This window comes from Pleurodeles waltl, chromosome 8 (genome assembly GCF_031143425.1).
Source record: "Pleurodeles waltl isolate 20211129_DDA chromosome 8, aPleWal1.hap1.20221129, whole genome shotgun sequence".
NCBI classification, from domain to species: Eukaryota; Metazoa; Chordata; class Amphibia; order Caudata; family Salamandridae; genus Pleurodeles; species Pleurodeles waltl.
This window is the reverse complement of record NC_090447.1, coordinates 1,268,816,097-1,268,832,434: the sequence shown is the minus strand read 5'-3', so window position 1 is coordinate 1,268,832,434 and position 16,338 is coordinate 1,268,816,097. Positions and strand designations below refer to the sequence as shown.

At 44.2% G+C, this 16,338-nt stretch overlaps 1 protein-coding gene across 2 annotated transcripts in view; it reads left to right on the top strand.

The window, feature by feature from the left end:
* PAN3 (poly(A) specific ribonuclease subunit PAN3) overlaps positions 1-12,209 on the top strand; it is a 620,383-nt gene extending 608,174 nt beyond the window's left edge. The window contains exon 20 of one of the 2 annotated variants that reach the window (XM_069202205.1): positions 9,372-12,209. In XM_069202205.1, the coding sequence (XP_069058306.1) occupies positions 9,372-9,512 (141 nt within the window). In that variant the 3' untranslated portion in view covers positions 9,513-12,209. The remainder of the gene's footprint in view (positions 1-9,371) is intronic. The other variant, XM_069202206.1, reaches the window with a different exon arrangement.
* Positions 12,210-16,338: the final 4,129 nt, after the last annotated feature.

Below are 16,338 nucleotides of genomic sequence, written 5' to 3'. Positions count from 1 at the left end.
GGGCCAGCAACAAGAGCTGTTGTTTGAAGAAACACAAAAAACAAGTCTTTGGCACCATTTTATGTTTGCTTGCAGTGGTAGGTGACCAGCTGGGGATCAACAGAGGTGATCATTAAATGAGGATTGCTAGCCTTATAAGTAACCTATGTCATAGTTTGTTCCCAAGGATACTCGCTTAGGGAGGGCTGGGGACAATAAAGGAGTTTCATAAAACAAAGATTATTACCCTCAACAATTGGACCAAGAAAGGGGGTAGGCAGAATGTTGTCCTTTAGGCATTAGCCTTCTACTCCTGTCCCCATATCCTCCATCATAATGGAGTGCTTTATTCCAGCTCCTTGTGCAGTTCATCCTTTCAATTAACAGTTAATGAAGGGTCCCATGTTTTAGAGTGCCAACTGGTACACGAGTTGCAAGGTTTCAGTCCCCCCTTCTTTCTGACATTCAGTCCAATGCTGCCTTACACCAGTGAAGTATGTGTTCGCGCCCTCCAGTAACCTCCTGATAGAGGAAACCGTTTCGAGTTGAGGTATGTGAACAAGTTGTGCGGCACAGGTAGCTGTTTTCTCCCGGAGCCGTACAGTTCAGGCAGTTTGTGTTCTGTTTTCAAACAGGTGCCCCAAGAGAGCACGTCTGGAGAATTATCAATGCAGTGGTATTGTTTTTACAGCAATGTCTTCATGGTGTAGTGGGTCCATGACTTCTTAGAAGTTAACTAACGTTAACAGATTAATTAATTGCATATAAATAAAGTGGGTAAATGTACAGTTGAACATTTTAAAATGTACTGTAAATTTCAAGGAATTGGAAATTGGAGGCTAAAAATTTAATTTGTATCCTCAGATTGATTTGAGGGAGAAGTGCAGCAGGTATATCAAACAGAATACATCATGGACAATGTGTAGCTTCAATTGAAATTAGGAAAGCTCCAACATTCCTATTAAAAAAATTTATTTTTTATTTTACAGGTATGACAATTACATGATGTGTTAACATTTGTGTATGTTTGATGGAATACTTGTTTCTGTATTTTTTGTGTATATTTTGTGATTCAAACCATGAACAATGTTTAGGTGTGGGTCCCTGGCTTCCAGTAATGTCTCAGTTGGGGGTCCTCGGATTCCAATAATGATTCAGCGGGGGCTCTTGGGTTCCAGTAATAATAACGTGGGGGTCCACAGAAGTACAAAGGTTGGGAACCACTGGTGTAGAATTGTTTCACATGTTAATCATTTCAGTTGCATATAATAGCAGAAGAAGTTTGTTAAAATATTGAATTACAGGATCTGAAGTTGCTGATACTGCAAGTTCAATTGAGTGAGTTGCTGAAGAAACCTAACTAAATAGCGCATCAACAGTGCATTAGAAGACTAATTTGCCCTGGTCAGATGTCTTTTGCTTAAACCTAGTCGGTTGCAAATGTTACCAAGGTGGTTGAGCTTCATCACATTAGTATTAAACCACTGCATGCAAATACATCTTTTAGGGGGTTCAGTTTCAGGTATCTTACAAAATTAGCCCAAACATAAATATTGATGAACCAGATAAAGAAGTTTTCTTTTAAGTTTTGTTTTTATTTGGAATATGCTCTACAAAAGAACAACAGTACATGCCTTAATTTCTAACAGCTAACACAATAGGGAGCACATATTTGAGATTATAATGTTGCCCAAAATGCATTGCTCCTCGTACATAAAGTTGTAATAAGAAGTCTCAGGCATTTTCCTCCAATGACCGTTGTTGATTACATGTCATGACAAAGGCCCATCCATGGTCCTTTCCTACTCAGATAGAGGCTACGTATTTGTGCCCACTGGGGAACACAAAGATTCCCATCCTTTGGAAAGAGTAGAACTAAGAAAGAGGGGACTGATGAAGAGAGGAGCATGTATAAAGGGGGATCGTGGCAGCCAAAAAAAAAAGCTGTTGAAGCAAAAGCAAAAAGTAGGGAAAAACCTAGGATGTGAAACCAGGTCATAGTGGGGTAGCAAGGTCTGTGTAGCTATGAAGAGAAAGTAGAATCGGGGAGAAGTAAAAGGATATGACATTGAAACGTGTATGCTGGGAGGTAAGGGCCAGGGAAGCTAATGGAGTATGCAATAAGTGGTCAGCAGGCACTCCCTATGGTCAGTGAGTGCCCCATTATCAAAGTTCTTTAGCTTTCCCTTGCTCTCCTCTCCCACTTCCATTTGGCAGACACAATTGGTGTTTTCAGTGAAACCTCCACTACTTGAACCTGGTCTGCAGGGCAACAATCTTCTTCACTTTGTTGCCATTGTTGTCATTTATGTGGTAAGCTGAATACTACACCCTCGGGCCAAAACTAAATTGTTTTGATTTTCCTAGGCTGTTTCTCAAGATCACTGGTCTTTATTTGTGTCATGACACATCTTGGATGCCAATTGTCAAACCTATGCTCCTGCCTCAGTAAGAAGCCATGCTCTTTCATCTCTGAAATGTCGACCTGTTTAGAAGTCAAATTATACTGTTGCTTTGACTGCAGTTAACCAACCTTCCACTTTGCTGAATGGCCATGTATCATGGAGAAGAGACATCTCAGCATTCAAACACAGCCATACCCATAAAGCAATATAGCCACCATATTCCCTTGTACAGTAATAGACTGTATCTGATAGAGAATTCTACCTGCTGATTCCTTAGCTTAGAATATTCCTAAGCATTAGACTGGATTTATAAATATTTGAGCAATCTCCCTTGCATGCCGGTAGGTGGGGCCATTCGGCTCTGTGTGCCGTCATCTATGCCGGAAATGACGTGCCAGGTATCTATGTAGGCACCACCACAGCCCACTGACCTCTGTTCCATCTTTTCCATTTCATCAGTGCGGATCCAGATCGGGCTCCCTTTAGTCACTTTTTGATGGACTATTTTTAACCTTTTATAGGCCTACTCTGCTCTCTTTTTTTCCACCTTTTTTCTGAGCTATCCCCGAAGAAACCCACCGAGTTCAAACCTGGTGTTGCCCGTCATTGACAGATGTCAGTGACTGACACCCCCCTACTTGGTATGTCTGTGGTGCCTGTAGAGGAACCAAAACTCCATGTTGTGTATGGTGTGCAAGAAAATGAATCCCAGGGCTTCTGCAAGTGGACCATGAAGCTGTTGGCCACTCTCTGTGTGAATCCACGCCTCCCCAGGTCCCGTTCCTGTGGGAGGTCTCTGGACCGCTTGTCTGTTCTCGTCCCACTCCAGGACTACTTCTGGTAAGCCCCTCAAGAAGAAGAAGGGCTCTTTGACTTCTCTGTGTCACTCCCTTTCTACAGACAACAAGATGGAAGGATGCCACATGTTCTTATATGACTCGCGGGTGGTCCCTTTGCAGCTGGCATTGGATACTGGGTCCGCTCCGCGCTTCCCTGAATTCCCTAGAGCCAGAGCGACCCTCCCTCTACTCCGAAGTTTTCTGTGGCCATAATCCTCATTTTTGGGTGGACAAACCCATCTGGAGCACCTTCGAGTTCCCACGTTTTGGGAGAGTCTGCGACAGGGGTTCCACTGATGGGTTCGCCCTAGGTGCTAGTCGACCCCATGGGATCAGTTTTTAGATCCAGTTTGGCTGCGACCTCCTACAGGGTCCATTGCAGTGGCACTGTACCCAGCACTGCCGAAGCCCATCAGAGGCACAAAACCATCATGATACCTGACTCCTATATGGACCCAGGGTGGCGTTGCATAACCTCGGTCCGGATGCCAACCAGGTCCACTTGTCCTCAACTGGAGACAGAGCCCTATTTCACTGAAAAGCTTAGTGAGGAGCATGAAATATGGGGATCTGTGAATCCCTATTCCCGTACTGAGCCCCTACCAGAAGCCATGGCTGATGACAACTGGTATGAGGACCTGGCTGACGCCAGTAGTCTGGACGCCTCATCAGACTCTGGCCTCTTCTCTTGTCCCACAGTGGAAATGGAGGAAGGGGCTTCCCTTAAAATGATGGTCTAGAGGGTGGCTAAGGTCCTGCCCCTACAGCTGCCTACAGTTTGAGTAAAAAAAAAAATGTTTTGACAGAGATTCTTCAACCAGGGTTATCCCTATAAGAACCCTTACTATACTTAAACAAATTCCTCACTGATGTCACGCTAGAGATCTGGGCCAAGCCCTGCACAGTCACTCCTGTGCACAGGACCATTGCTCGCTCATTCCCGAGGACCTTGCATTTCTCTCCCATCACCCTACCCCTGAGAGTCTGGTAGTCCAGGCCTTAACGTCCTGAATCAATTCCACAGCGTTCCCCACCACACCACTGGATAGGGTATCCAAGGGGCTAGATTCCTTTGGAAAGAGAATTTTATGTTCTGCCAGCTTAGCCACCGCGTTCATGAACACCACATGCTTATTGGGGCATTAATCCGATACTGTGTGTGTTTTTGCTCAAGTGCTGCATCTGTTCCCAGATGAGTTCCAGACATAATTTCCTAAACTATTGCTGATAGGCGAGATGCAGCAAAATTTACAAACGGATGTAGGTTGGATACGACTGACTCACTGGGCCGAGCCATTGCTTCAATGTCCCACCTGTTTGACGAAAACTGACTTTTCTGGAGATGTCCAAGCCTTGCTCTAGGCCATGCCTGTCTGTTTGTAGACAAGGCGGATTCGATCTTGGAGAGATTAAAGGACAGTAGGCTACTGTTAGATCCCTGGGGCTCTCTGCTACCCACGACAGCCACATTTTTACTTACTTTCCCTGCGTGGCTACGTTAAAGAGTAACAGCCACGTCCTTCCCCCCCTTAGCCACCACAGCCAGCAGACTCAGTCCTTTTACAGCCGCGGCCCCCACAATCCTCATGGGGCAGACAGACAGAAGTCTGCCCAATCCACTCCCTCACCCAAACTACCCACCCAGGAGCAACACAGTCAAAAAGTCTCTTCAGTTTACCCTCAATCCAGCATGGGAACCCCGTTGGCAGCCGAATCAGATACTATCTGCACTAGTAGCGGGAGATAGACAACAGACAAATGGATGACCCAGATTGTCCAACAAGGTTATGCCCACCGATCCCAACAAACCCCACAGCCACTCCCTCATTCCCCAGATTGACTGGCAGAGAACTGACCACTTTGTGCTTTTGCAACAGGAAGTACTCATCCTTCTGGGCAAAGGAGCCATCGATAGGGTGCTAGCTTCAGGAGTAGGCTGTGGTTGCTATTCCCGCTACTATCTGGTGCCAATGAAGGATGGAAGACTCCGTCCTATCTTAGATCTGTGCCCTCTCAATTACTTCTTGAATAAGGAAAAACTCAGGTTGCTCCCCCTGGCTCAGGTCTTATCTGCCCTCGACCCTGAAGAATGGATGGTAGCGTTGGACTTGCAGGACACCTAATTCACTTTCTCGTCCTACCTGCCCACAGACGCGACCTGTGGTTCACAGTGCAGAAGGAGCATTATTAGTTTCCTGTGTTTTTCATTTGGCCTTACTAGTGCCCCTCAGGTGTTCATGAAGGTGATGGTGGAAGTTGCAGCACATCAGCTGAGGTCAGGGGTTCCAGCCTTCCCCTTCCACAAAAATTGCCTGTTAAAGGCGGGCTTGCCCTGAAAGCTACAATGGACTCCCTGCACCCTCTGGGGTTCACTGTCAATGTGCCGTAGTCTCATCTGACTCCATCTCAGATGCTCCCCTTCATGGGAGCTTTCTAGATACAGGGAAGTTTCAGGCTTATCCTCTAGAACAGCAAGTCCAGGATATTCGGGCTAGGATACTAAAGTTTCAACCTCAATCCTGGATTTTGGTGAGATTGATTGAGGCTGTTGGGTCTCATTGCCTCTTGCATCGTGTTGGTAAAACATGCCTGTTGGCATATTCCGGCTCTCCAGTGGGCACAGCATCAGGGACATCTTTCTGACCTGGCCCAGAAATCAGAGGGATTGCAAGAGACCTGCAGTGGCAGCTCATGGACTGCATTGGATTGTCAGTGGCAGACCCCTCTTCCCTACCCAGAGCTCACAGTGGTGACAAATGGGTCACTTCTGGGCTACGGTGGCCACCTGGGAGAGGTGAAGATCAGAGGACTCGGGTCACCAGTGGAGTCCCATGCTTCACATCAACCTTCTGGATCTCCAGATGATCTGGCTGGCATTAAAAGCTTTTCTTCCTTCGATCAAGGAAAGACCAGTGCAAGTTTTCATTGACAACAACACTACCTTGTGGTACTGCAACAAAAAAGGCAAGGGTGGTGTTGTGGACCCTATATCAAGAGGCCATGTGCCTCTGTACATGGCTGAAATATCAGGGGAACATCCCTGATGGTTCAGCACCTGGCGGCCTTTCTGAACGCCATAACAGACAAACTCAGCCATGGTTGCCTAGCGGATCACAAATGGCATCTTCATACAGAGAAGGTGGAAGCTCATTTCCAACATCGGGGCGAGCCTTGGTAAGATCTGTTCACCACCGTCAAGAATGCACAATGTCAGCACTTCTGCACGCTGGGATTTCCAAGGCAGCTCTCGCTCGAAGATGCATTTCATCTAAAGTGGAGCACAGGACTCATTTCTTTTCTGCTGATACCACTCCTAACCAGAGTTCTCAAGATGGTCAAGAATGACCGGGTCCAAATCATCTTAGTGGCTCCGGATTGGGCACACAGGGTATGGTATCTCGAAATCCTGAGCATGAGCATCTGTCCTCCGGTCAGGATACCTATTCGGGAGGAGCGTCTGTTGCAGCAACAAGGCAGGGTACTGCACTCGAACCTGTCCCCTCTACCTTCCTGAGTGCAGATCAGGGTCTCTCCTGAAGTATGTGATGTCATTCTGGAAGCCGGGCATTCTTTTACTAAAATCATCCACGCCTACCGATGGGGCACGGTTGTGGTTTGGTGTACATCCAAACCAGTTGATACTCTTTTTTAACCTTTGTCTGAAGTTCTCCTTTTCATTCCTTCTGTGGCCCGGCAAGGCTTTGCATTGGGCACAGTGAAAGGATATCTGGCATTTCAGCTTCTTTACAGTTGCCGGATGAACCTTCTCTGTTTAAGTCACCTGTTGTAACTAGATTCCTTAAAGCTTTACAGCATATGTTTCCTTCTACATCCTTCATTATGCCCCAGTGGGGTCTAAGCATAGTTTTCACCTTTTTCATTTGTTCACCTTCTTAGCCGATGCACATTTGCTCTATATGGCTCTCAACTATCATCTCTGTCTTCCTTGTGGCAAGAACATCTGCCAGGAGGGTTAGCGAATTCCAGGTGCTTTCTATTAAACCCTCAGACAAGCTCATTCTTAGATCCTTGGATTCCTTTTTGCCAGACGTAATCACAACCTTTCACATTGGACAAAGAGTCACCCTTCCCACCTTTTTTTTTTGCCCTGCCTCATTCTTCTAAAGAAGAGGAGAGACTCCACTGTCTCAATCTAAAAAGAATATTATTGTTTTTGATCGTACCACAGAATTCCCCGGTGGATGATCAACTCTTTGTTAGATTTGTAGGGGCAAAGAAATGTAAGGCAATTCCGAAAAGAACCATCTCCCTATGGATTCCCATTTGCAGTAAGATTTGATATGCATTGACCAAGAAACAGCCACCAAGGGCTTAATAGCTCACTCCACAAGAGCTACTGCATCAACCACTGCATTAGCTAGAGGAGTCCCAGTCCTGAGCATCTGTCATGCAGCTATGTGGGCGTCACTGCACGTTTGCTAAACACTATTTCCTCGACAGTCAGGTCTTGGGAGATGGGCACTTTGCCCATTTGTTCCTCAAGGACTTCTTTGTTAGACTGTCTGCAGACCCACCTCCACGGAGAGATTGCTTTCTGTTCTCTAGTAATGATTCCGCAGCTAGACGTCTCAATCAGATAAACAAGTTACTTATTTAGCTAACATTTAATGTGGTAGAGACTCTTTCGAGCCTCAGATTCCTTAGTGACCCACCCACAAAAATTCTCCCCGTTTTGCAAACTGTCTTCTCTCAACTAAGGCACACTGGTCATCCCGCTCAGCTTGACTCCATGCCCCTTGTGTGGAAAATACAGTAAAGACATGAGGTGAATGCTGTGGGTTGGCACCTACATAAGCACTGTGCATGTCATTTCTGGTGAGGACGGTGTTAACAGTGCCACACGGAGCCAAATGTCTCCATCTACCGGCCCGCGAAGGGGATTGCTGAAATATTTCTGAATCCAGTCTGACGCCAGGGAATATTCAAAGGTAAGGAATCTGCAGCTTGATAGTCTGTACCAGTTAAGGCTTTACCAAAGGTTAGTAACTTGTTCGTTCTGTCTAGGTTGTGATGCCCTTTTTATATCATTCTCCTGCATACAAGCCTTTCCTCCTTTGTCATTTACTGTGGGGACACTGGTTCTACTGTGGCAGTCCCTATTGCTTTATTGCCCAGGGTGACATCAGGGCACCTGTGCTCAGACCTCCACTATTTATAATCTTGAGATACAGCTCTCAGCTTAGCTACAACAAAATCTTGTCTAGCCCATGCTCCTGTTGGTTGACTTTCAAAGGTTTCCCCGAGTCAGGTCACCACTCTGGAGGGGAGAGCAACAGGTGCCTTAATCTCCCATTTTTATCTGCCTTATTACCTCCTATCTAAACACAAAGTTGATGTGCCGCTGCCTGTGTTTACAAATGAAAACCATTAATCCTTGTCAAAAGACAGCAAACGTATCCATTTTCTCTCCAGGAAGATCCTGAAGGTCACTGTTGCTTTGACTCCTTCAGGAACGCTGTATGATCTTTTCAGCCCATCAGCCAAAGCGTATTGGTCTGTATCTCTACCTGGGTATAGAGTCCTGATCACCTTTTCCTGTCTGATGTCCTACATGAAATAATAGACACTGTTCACAGAGCTCAGAGAGATTCTGCCTTCTCCGAAAATGCATAACTATCAACTCTGTGCTTGCTTTCTAACAAAACTATGGTACAGTAAGCATTGTATTTTGGTCAGGTGAAGAAAGGTTAGTGTAGCAGCAGTATAATAGCGGAGTGTCAAATTTTTTACAGGTTCATGCAGGTGCAATAATTGTTTTTTAAGTCTATTATAGTTGTCAAATATCTGATCTAGTCATTTTCTGCAAAAATTCTTCAAACACCCCCAAGGTTTTTTCATGGCTTAAATGAAACTAAAACTTTATATGTAGTCTCCCAAATGTCTTCATAGTTCAGTACTATATTCCAGAAGGAAAAGCCTATGTACGTGTTTATGTTGATTCTTATTGTCTCCACCTTTGAACTTTAAAAACATCACTTGAGATCCTGAAGCTTTTCAGCTAGTATGTAAATACATTTTGTGTTTCAGGCCAAAGTATAAGAATGTTAAATGTTTTATTCAAAAACAATAATCACAATCTAACATTAAGAAGAAACCTTTAATGTTGTGCTTGTAACTTTCCTTTCAGTTGGATGCTGGTGTGCCAGAAAAAATCAGCCTCATTTCCAGAGATGAGAAAAGTGTGCTTGTGGTGACTTACAGTGATTTAAAACGCTGCTTTGAGAATACGTTTCAAGAACTGCTTGCAGCGGCAAATGGTCAGTTGTAGTATTTGCTAAAAGCATGCAGGACATTGCTGAGGAACTAAACCAATAGCAAATTGCACTACAGCTGATTTGTCATTGTCATCTCATTTCACAATTGGGAAACAAACAGGAGATGAGCAAAGCTGCTTGCACTTCAGTCAGGTACACTGTTACTTGAAAGGAAGAATGTTGCATTTATTCGAAAGCTATGGCTGCCATTGGAGGCTTTATCTGTGAAGAAATTTATTTTAGATAAAGGAACACTATCGGGTGCTTGATGTTCCTGCTTTTATTTTTTCCACTTGTATATGCACTAATTTAAATTTTTTAAAGACTTTTTTGAACTTCAACATTTTGCCACAGTGTATACGTATTAAGGGAAAATATTTGCAAAAACAATTCACGGTGCAATATTTTTTTCAAGGATAACATTGCAAGGACGTGTTTGTGCTCAGAAAGGCATAAAGGACCATATTAATTATTCCATTTAATCTGCGTGCTATAAATTGCAGTTTGTTTATAATCTTTAGAAAGGTGTGTTGATTAAAATACCTTTTCACCACATATAGTTTACATACCTAAAACAGAAGATGCATATAAAAATCAAATGATTTATTAAATGCCATCTTTAATATTTTTTAATTTGTTCCCGCACAACTGGCATAGTGGTACAAGTTGAACACCCCTTTCTATTCCGAAATAATCCTCAAACACAACCAGCGCCTTTTAAAATATTGTTGCTTGTCTGATGCATTCACGTTTGCAGATTTTTAAAGGAACATTGATACAAATTGTGTTAAATGCCTGAGGTTTCAGGGCTGTATTAATTTAGGTTTACAGTATGTATTTTTTGCATAAAAATGCTATTCTTTGAACCACAGCGTTATTACGGTACTTTACACTGGAAACAGATACACAGAACACTGGTTAGAAGGTTCAACACAGCAGTTACCTGGCAATAAGAGTGAGTGAAGATTTGCCATATAGACCTGGAAGGAGGAAGCTCTGCTGTGCCTTTGCCATCACTGCATAGTCCAAAGTAATCTTATATTTGATAATTCTCAAAACACCTAAACTACAGAAGTTGAATCTTAAAGAAATCTGTCACTTTACTTCCTATGCTAACTTTCAGCATTTAGACCTGTGGTTCTGATGCCAAATTTGGTATTCATTGAATAATTAGCGTAAGATAAACAGTGAACCTTTGATACTGAAGACTGCCAAATATATAAATATATGTATTTCTTAATGTGGTAACTGCATCCTGTTTTTTCCTCCGCACTGAATGTTTTAAAGGCACCAAGTGCTAGCCTTGCGGTTTTGAAGAAAACACGGAAACTGAACTTGGTTGTAACGGACTCTGCGCATTTGAAACAAATGTTACGGACTTCACTTTTAAATGATCAATCTTTGTAGTTTTGAGAGAAGTTTTTAATATTTCTCTGCTGTCCACTTTTATAAGCTTTAATATAATTCTGTCATTTGGGACTTGCATCAAGGAAAGATTATCTTCACTTTGCAGACTTTGAAGACCACATGATATATTGCTTTACACATTTTAAAAAGCATGGACAAGAAGGCCGTAGCTGGGGTATCACAGGTTGTTTAGTATACAAGTCAGAGTATTGTTGCACTTAATTTATTCAAGTTTTAACATAAACAACATTGTTAAATTCAAAGACTAATTGCCACAGTATTGTTCTTTTTAGATGGAATAACTCAAAGTTTAACATGCAAAGCAGTCTTTTATCATTAGCTCAAGTTATTGAGAAAAGAGCAAATCTTTTTTATGTTTTGACAAATCATATTGTAATCTTTTTGTATAAACAGTGCTTGTATTCTAAAGAAAATATGAAATGCTTATTTATAAGCAACCTGAGTTTTTGTTTCGAAATGTATTTTCTTTGAAAATAGAAAAGGGGATCATCTGTTTAGTTATGGGGCTAAAGCGCATTGAAAAGTGAATTTGTGGACCAATTCTTGAGAAAAGCTAAAAGAGGTAAAGAGGGCTTTTCTTTTTGATCACTTGTAGACCAGCATATTTGCCCTCTGCTATATTCTAAGTTGCAGAACTAAATGTGTGTGCATAAAACATGTTAGCTTTGTGCCCTTCCACCTACCCTCAGGACTTGGTCTAAAGTTGATGGCTAATGTTCTCATCAGACAAATGTTGATGTTGGGTAACACAAGCTTGCTTTTGTTTGGTTTTGTATTTTCGTTATTGAGTCTCTGTTTTTAATATAATTTTTTTAAAGCTACTCCAGTTCTATTGGGTATTTTGAGAAGCCCATTTACCCCGTTTCGATTCCCTTTACAAAGGATTGTCTTAATGTTAACTTTGCACGAAGATTGAAATCCCAGCGCTTTATTCCCACCAGTATGCCGTCCCACATATGGGAACTTTATGACCTTGTATGTTTTTGACAGATAAAAAGCACAGAAAATACAACCCTTAAATCATGTAATGTTGGTCATTCAAAGTTTTGTAACTTTAAAGTTTTTGTTTGTGTAATTACTGATTTGTAAATATTTTGTTGATACCAGTGTATTTCTTTTTATTTTCCCTTGTTTCAGTAATTCATATGTCACCTTTGGCTTCCCAGGAATGCCATTAGGTGTCAAGTTGTAATGTCATTATCCCATTGTGTTACCCATCTTAAACATTGTTTTGAAATTTCATGTGTACAGCAGTATTTTTTAATAAAGAATGGCAGAAATAATTGGGTATGCTTAATGATATACAATTCTGTTGTGCTATTTTGGTAATATTGATTATACAAATTATTAATTACTGTGATAATTATTACATTGCTGTCATTGTAATATCTCATACTAGTTTTGACCTCTGAACAAAATCAGAAAAGAAACCTAGCTGACATGGCAGATTAGTTTGTTTGGCTCTTTTTGTGCATGATAGTTTTAACTCGCCTGGCAACCCTATAATTTTAGCAAGGCTGATTTAGAATTACTGTCCAGCTACTTTCTTTTTATTACTTCCTGTTTTGTATTATTCTTTGTAACTCTGCTTCCCTGTGTTATGTAACTTGTGAACAGTAGTTTCTGATAGATACGTTTAACCTCAGATTCCTCACCTTGTGAATAATTCCCCGGTGTCAGACTGGATCAGGAAACTTTCAGAACAGTTCTCCAGTGCCACTTGGTGATGTCCTGTGGCTGTGCGCTGGCGTTGTTCCACCCTAGGTGTGACGTGTGGAGCTGTATATAAGCACCACCTATGTGTGCTGATGTCAGTTCCATTCTTTCGGTGCCTTTAGATTAAAATTTTGAGCTTCTCCCTGCCATCTGTCCAGATATTTTCAACACAATTCTCTCCTGTGTGCAAGGGAAATGTCACCCCCTAAATCACAGCGTTCAAACTGTGCAGGAACTGTCACAAACAGATGTTTGTGGAGTATTCTCGCAAAGTTTGTGGTGCCTTGGGGTCAGGCCCCTTACTGACACTCTTGACTCAATAGGGCAATAGTGTCAATGTATACCTCGGTCTCTATCTCCATTAGAGCCGATTCTGAGTCTTTTTCCGATGCACCCTTAATTTTCAGGCCTGTCTGAGACATTGCAGCAAGTACAGGCTTTCAGAGAGGCCATGCTGTGCATTTTCAGCACTAGCTAATCCCTTTGGTGCACCTTCAGCCCCAAGGATCTGCTGGGGCTTCCAGTCAGACTTCAGCTGGCGGGTCTACCCACAGTTCCATCTGTGCCCCTAGGACTTTTATTGGGTTCATCACCAACACCAGCCTCATCCTCTCTGTCAGTTCCACTCACATTGATGCCAATGCCTGATAACAATATCTAGCCTGTTGTGCTACCCAACTCATAATTGAACCTTTCACAAATTCAACCGAAGTCACAACCAGCACACTACTTGGCAATCCCTCTGATACATTGGCCTTACCACACAGTAGGGCTCAGACTTGACATAATCTTTTTGGCACTAATTCTGAGAATGACCTCTGTGGTGGGGACGATTATGTTCCGAAGTATGATATAAACAACTGGTATGAAGAGCTTCAGGATGCCAGTAGGTTTTACACTTCACCTAATACTGTCCAGGTATCTTCCCAATGTGGCCAGGCTCCCACTGAGCCACGGTTTCTATTTAATGAGGCACTTACTGACACCCTTTTGAGCACCTGTACCCTGTTAAGGGACGCCCTTTACAATACAAATTGCCCTTCACCTGGCGATCCTGATTAATGCCAGCACCTAACTCTGGAAAGTCTAGTGTTCGATGGCATCTGTCGCTGTAGATACACATGTTCTGCATAGCTCGCCATCTGGTGTTGAGTCGGAGTGTTACAAGTTGTTTTTCTTCGAAGAAGTCTTTCGAGTCACGGGACCGAGTGACTCCTCCTTCTGTCTCCATTGCGCATGGGCGTCGACTCCATCTTCGATTGTTTTCTTTCCGCCATCGGGTTCGGACGTGTTCCTGTCGCTCCGAGTTTCGGAACGGAAAGTTAGTAAATATCGGAAGATTTTCGTCGGTATTGTTGCGTTCGGGATCGGCGTAGTTGGATTCAACACCGCATCGAAGATCGACGCGCTCCGGTGCCCTTCGGGGTAGTTTTCGATCCCCCGTCGGGGCCTGGTCGGCCTGACCGCGTGTCGAACAACGCCGATGGAACGGACCCCGTTCCGTTTTTGTCCCAAATGCCACAACAAATACCCGTATACAGACCAACATTTGGTCTGTAACCTGTGCCTGTCACCTGAGCACAGTGAGGAGACTTGCGAGGCCTGTCGCGCGTTCCGGTCCCGAAAGACACTCCGTGACCGTCGAGCCAGGAGACTTCAGATGGCGTCCACGCCGACAGCGCACCGAGAGTTCGAAGAACAAGAGGAAGAAGAAACCTTTTCGATCCACGAATCGGACTCCGAGGAATTCGACGATCAAAGAGCCGTGAGTAAGATGTTGAAAACAACACATAAGAAAAGTGACAAGGCCCAGGGGACGCCACTGCCACCAGGCCATGGCTCCACCCATAAATTCGGTGACCGACCATCGGCACTGAAAAAGGCCCAAACAGTGCCGAGATCGTCCGACTCTGGTCGAGACACCGGCACGCAGCCTTCTCGGGATCGAGAAAGTGCTGGAGAAAAGCAACGACACCGAGATAGCGGTGTAGAAACGGCTCGACGCCGAGACAGCAGAGCCGAAAAAAGATACAGGCAGGGTTTCGGTGCCGAAACAACCCGTAACCGACCCAGGTCCAGGCTCTTATACAGAGGAGCAATCACTGTCCTCTCAGATGCGAAAGCATAGGTTTGAGGAAGAGCTGCAATCCACCGAAGTGGACCATACGCAAAAACGTATTTTCATACAGCAGGGAACAGGAAAAATAAGCACCCTTCCCCCTATTAGGAGAAAAAGGAGACTGGAGTTTCAAACAGACCAGGCGCCACAAACAAAAATGGTGAAAAAGGTGACTCCGCCACCCTCTCCTCCACCTGTAATTAACGTCTCACCAGCGCAAACTCCGTCACATTCCCCGGCTCACACCACCATGAGCCAAGGTGACCAGGATCAAGACGCTTGGGACTTATATGACGCCCCAGTGTCGGACAACAGTCCGGAGGCATATCCAACAAAGCCCTCACCACCAGAAGACAGCACAGCATATTCTCAAGTGGTGGCTAGAGCAGCACAATTCCACAACGTAAACCTCCACTCAGAACAAGTCGAGGATGACTTTTTATTCAACACCCTCTCCTCCACCCACAGCTCCTACCAAAGCCTGCCTATGCTGCCAGGTATGCTTCGGCACGCAAAGGAAATCTTCAAGGAGCCGGTCAAAAGTAGGGCAATAACGCCAAGGGTGGAAAAGAAATATAAGGCACCTCCTACAGACCCTGTTTTCATCACCACACAGCTGCCACCAGATTCCGTCGTAGTAGGAGCAGCTCGGAAAAGAGCCAACTCCCACACATCTGGGGATGCACCACCCCCAGATAAAGAGAGCCGCAAGTTTGATGCAGCTGGGAAAAGAGTCGCAGTACAAGCTGCAAACCAGTGGCGCATCGCTAACTCTCAAGCACTACTTGCGCGCTATGACAGAGCCCATTGGGATGAGATGCAACACCTCATCGAGCATCTACCCAAGGAACTACAAAAGAGGGCAAAGCAGGTGGTTGAGGAAGGACAGAACATATCAAATAACCAGATACGATCTTCCATGGACGCAGCAGACACAGCTGCAAGAACAATTAATACATCTGTGACCATTAGAAGGCACGCATGGCTAAGAACGTCTGGGTTCAAACCAGAGATACAGCAGGCAGTGCTCAATATTCCATTCAACGAAAAACAACTGTTCGGACCAGAAGTGGACACGGCAATCGAAAAACTTAAAAAAGACACTGACACTGCTAAAGCCATGGGCGCACTCTACTCCCCGCAGAGCAGAGGAACCTACAGCACCTTCCGCAAGACACCCTTTAGAGGGGGGTTTCGGGGTCAGGCCACACAAGCCAGCACCTCGCAGGCAACACCGTCCAGCTACCAGGGACAGTACAGGGGAGGCTTTCGGGGCCAATACAGAGGAGGGCAATTCCCTAGGAATAGAGGAAAATTTCAAAGCCCCAAAACCCCTACAACCAAGCAGTGACTCAGATGTCACTCACCCCCTCCACACAACACCAGTGGGGGGAAGAATAGGTCATTATTACAAAGCATGGGAGGAAATAACTACAGACACTTGGGTCTTAGCAATTATCCAACATGGTTATTGCATAGAATTCCTACAATTCCCTCCAAACATACCACCAAAAGCACAGAATTTATCAAAACAACATTCCGAACTTCTGGAAATAGAAGTTCAAGCACTATTGCAA